This window comes from Onthophagus taurus, chromosome 1 (assembly GCF_036711975.1).
Source record: "Onthophagus taurus isolate NC chromosome 1, IU_Otau_3.0, whole genome shotgun sequence".
In the NCBI taxonomy this organism is placed as follows: domain Eukaryota; kingdom Metazoa; phylum Arthropoda; class Insecta; order Coleoptera; family Scarabaeidae; genus Onthophagus; species Onthophagus taurus.
In genome coordinates, this window is record NC_091966.1 from 42,437,293 (window position 1) to 42,441,858 (window position 4,566).

Below are 4,566 nucleotides of genomic sequence, written 5' to 3' on the forward strand. Positions count from 1 at the left end.
TCTTTTGGTAGTAGTGTGAAGTCTTCTGTAAGAAGAATATGCTTCATTTGCAATATCTAATCTTTCATTAGTAGTACTTAGTCTTCTGCCAGCAATATCTAGTTTTTTGCAGCAATATCTAGTCTTCTACCAACAGTATTTCGTCTTCTGGTAGTAGTGTGAAGTCTTCTGTAAGAAGAATATGCTTCATTTGCAACATCTAGTCTTTCATTAGTAATACTTAGTCTTCTACCGGCAAAAATCTAGTCTTTTGCAGCAATATCTAGTCTTCTACCAACAGTATTTCGTCTTCTGGTAGTAGTGTGAAGTCTTCTGTAAGAAGAATATGCTTCATTTGCAATATCTAATCTTTCATTAGTAGTACTTAGTCTTCTGCCAGCAATATCTAGTCTTCTGGAAGAAGAATCTGCTTCATTTGCAATATCTAATCTTTCATTAATAGTACTTAGTCTTCTGCCAGCAATATCTAGTTTTTTGCAGCAATATCTAGTCTTCTACCAACAGTATTTCGTCTTCTGGTAGTAGTGTGAAGTCTTCTGTAAGAAGAATATGCTTCATTTGCAACATCTAGTCTTTCATTAGTAATACTTAGTCTTCTACCGGCAAAATCTAGTCTTTTGCAGCAATATCTAGTCTTCTACCAATAGTATTTCGTCTTCTGGTAGTAGTGTGAAGTCTTCTGGAAGAAGAATCTGCTTCATTTGCAATATCTAATCTTTCATTAGTAGTACTTAGTCTTTTGCCAGCAATATCTAGTTTTTTGCAGCAATATCTAGTCTTCTACCAACAGTATTTCGTCTTCTGGTAGTAGTGTGAAGTCTTCTGGAAGAAGAATCTGCTTCATTTGCAACATCTAGTCTTTCATTAGTAATACTTAGTCTTCTACCGGCAAAATCTAGTCTTTTGCAGCAATATCTAGTCTTCTACCAACAGTATTTCGTCTTCTGGTAGTAGTGTGAAGTCTTCTGTAAGAAGAATATGCTTCATTTGCAACATCTAGTCTTTCATTAGTAATACTTAGTCTTCTACCGGCAAAATCTAGTCTTTTGCAGCAATATCTAGTCTTCTACCAACAGTATTTCGTCTTCTGGTAGTAGTGTGAAGTCTTCTGTAAGAAGAATATGCTTCATTTGCAACATCTAGTCTTTCATTAGTAATACTTAGTCTTCTACCGGCAAAATCTAGTCTTTTGCAGCAATATCTAGTCTTCTACCAATAGTATTTCGTCTTCTGGTAGTAGTGTGAAGTCTTCTGGAAGAAGAATCTGCTTCATTTGCAATATCTAATCTTTCATTAGTAGTACTTAGTCTTCTGCCAGCAATATCTAGTTTTTTGCAGCAATATCTAGTCTTCTACCAACAGTATTTCGTCTTCTGGTAGTAGTGTGAAGTCTTCTGGAAGAAGAATCTGCTTCATTTGCAATATCTAATCTTTCATTAGTAGTACTTAGTCTTCTGCCAGCAATATCTAGTTTTTTGCAGCAATATCTAGTCTTCTACCAACAGTATTTCGTCTTCTGGTAGTAGTGTGAAGTCTTCTGTAAGAAGAATATGCTTCATTTGCAACATCTAGTCTTTCATTAGTAATACTTAGTCTTCTACCGGCAAAATCTAGTCTTTTGCAGCAATATCTAGTCTTCTACCAACAGTATTTCGTCTTCTGGTAGTAGTGTGAAGTCTTCTGTAAGAAGAATCTGCTTCATTTGCAATATCTAATCTTTCATTAGTAATACTTAGTCTTTTGCCAGCAATATCTAGTCTTTTGCAGCGATATCTAATCTTCTACTAACAGTATTTCGTCTTCTGGTAGTAGCGTGAAGTCTTCTGTAAGAAGAATCTGCTTCATTTGCAACATCTAGTCTTTCATTAGTAATACTTAGTCTTCTAGCGGCAAAATCTAGTCTTTTGCAGCAATATCTAGTCTTCTACCAACAGTATTTCGTCTTCTGGTAGTAGTGTGAAGTCTTCTGTAAGAAGAATCTGCTTCATTTGCAATATCTAATCTTTCATTAGTAATACTTAGTCTTTTGCCAGCAATATCTAGTCTTTTGCAGCGATATCTAATCTTCTACTAACAGTATTTCGTCTTCTGGTAGTAGCGTGAAGTCTTCTGTAAGAAGAATCTGCTTCATTTGCAACATCTAGTCTTTCATTAGTAATACTTAGTCTTCTAGCGGCAAAATCTAGTCTTTTGCAGCAATATCTAGTCTTCTACCAACAGTATTTCGTCTTCTGGTAGTAGTGTGAAGTCTTCTGTAAGAAGAATCTGCTTCATTTGCAACATCTAGTCTTTCATTAGTAATAGTTAGTCTTCTACCGGCAAAATCTAGTCTTTTGCAGTGATATCTAATCTTCTACTAACAGTATTTCGTCTTCTGGTAGTAGTGTGAAGTCCTCTGTAAGAAGAATCTGCTTCATTTGCAACATCTAGTCTTTCATTAGTAATACTTAGTCTTCTGCCAGCAATATCTAGTCTTTTACAGCGATATCTAATCTTCTACTAACAGTATTTCGTCTTCTGGTAGTAGTGCGAAGTCTGCTATAAGAAGAATCTGCTTCATTTGCAACTAGATAGTCTTTCATTAGTAATACTTAGTCTTCTGCTAGCAATAGAGAAGCTATCGAGATTATGTTTTCTAGTGCACACGCATCTGAGAGTAACTATCAGAGAGTCTCCACCAACTTTCGGAGAGTGGACAAGTTGAGACATGTACTCAAGTGGACACGTACAATTTATCTATCGTGAGAGTAACTGTCAAAAAATGAACACGGTTCGAATTTTGCTGCGAGTTTTCTTAATATAACACGTTTAAAAATGACGGCTAAAAGAAAATAGTCCCAAGAAGAAATATTGAATTAACTGAAGTATATGAAGAAAATTCAGTTCTTTGGAATGCCAAATCTAAAGAATATAGAAATCGCGAATGTAGTCTTCTGTAAGAAGGATGTGCTTCATTTGTAATCTCTAGTCTTTCACTAGCAATATCTAGTCTTCTGCCAGCAATATTTAGTCTTTTGCAGCAATATCTAGTCTTATTCTACCAACAGTATTTCGTCTTCTGGTAGTACTGTGAAGTCTTCTGCCAGCAATATCTAGTCTCTTTCAGCAATTGAATAAATTTTATTTTCCATAGCACACATTTCACACGGTCCTGAGAGAATTGTCTGAGAAAAAGCTCTCTGAAGTTTTATAGAAGCTCTCGGAGAGCTAAAACAGTCTCAAGTGGACACACAGTTGAGAGTAGATATCGAGAGTTACTCTCAGAAGTTTCTCTCAAGTGGACACCTAGCTTTAGTATAGCTCGCAAAAAATAATCTATTTATAAAGTTGTACAAATTTCATACAAAAAATAAAGTTGTGTTGAAAATTATGGTAGGATAATGAGTATCAATGTATTATTGTATAGAAATTGAAATAAATGTACATGTACGATAATTATCGTCCGTTTGGCAACACTGATCAGTACCAATTTATAAAAATTGAAAAAAATATGTATCAATTTCCTATCTTTTTCGATATTTTACGTGCGAAAATTACATTTTAATAACAATTAATTAAATAATTAATTATAATATTCAAAATAAATAAAAATTAAATTTTAAGCAAATTTAAAAATTTTAAATCTAGAGAAATTTGTGCTAAACAAAATTTATGTTGGTAACGTTTATCGATTAACCTCAAAATCTTTTTGGTTCACCATCAATAACTTTACTCATTTTTAATTTCATGTCTAAAAAAATGTATAAACATTCTAAACGTGCCAAATACACATCAAATAATTATTCTTCAAAATCAGGGAGTAATTTAGAACCGGGAATGAAAGGATTTCTTTGTACGTTTAATAACCGTGAAAAAGAATGTATTAGAGAAGCTTACAACGTTTTAAATAAATATGCAGATGAATTATATGGTCCTGAAACGTTAGAGTGTGATTTAAACCCGGAACAATCCGAAAGTAACATAGAAGATGATTTAGAAAAGGAATTAAAAGAACTAAAAGCTAAGAATGTGAAGAAAAAACGATTTCAAGTTGTTAAATCAGGCGCAAAAAACGTTTTATTTGTCCGTACCACAATTGAAGATCCCGTAACGTTAGCTACTTTAATCATGAATGAATTAAAAAATAGTAAATCACCTCAAACTAGGTTTTTGTATAGGTTAATTCCGATTCAAGTTACTTGTAAAGCTTACATTGATGATATTAAGAATGTTCTTAAGGAATCAATATTGGGAAATCATTTTAAAGATAATGATAAATCATTTTCCATAGTTTATAATCATAGAAATAATAACCATTTAGAGAGAGATACGGTTATTAAAAGTGTAGCCGATTTGATAGAAGAAATTCCTGGGAAACATCCTGTTAATTTAAATAATCCTGATATTAGTATTGTTATTGAAATAATTAAAAATGTTGCGTTGTTATCTATTGTGCATAATTATGTGGATATGAAAAAATTTAATTTACTTGCATATTCATCTAATGAAGCAAATTTAAATGATGAAAGTTGTAAAAAAGAAAATGATTAATAAATTATTCGATGTTTTATATTGGAATTGACCCAA

The 4,566-nt window shown here is 32.8% G+C and overlaps 1 protein-coding gene across 1 annotated transcript; it reads left to right on the forward strand.

Moving 5' to 3' along the window:
* The first annotated feature begins 3,657 nt into the window (after nt 1–3,657).
* On the forward strand, nt 3,658–4,566 carry LOC111420131 (THUMP domain-containing protein 1). The gene has a single exon (XM_023053049.2). The coding sequence runs from the start codon at nt 3,727–3,729 to the stop codon at nt 4,528–4,530; it is 804 nt and encodes a 267-aa protein (XP_022908817.2). The 5' UTR covers nt 3,658–3,726; the 3' UTR covers nt 4,531–4,566.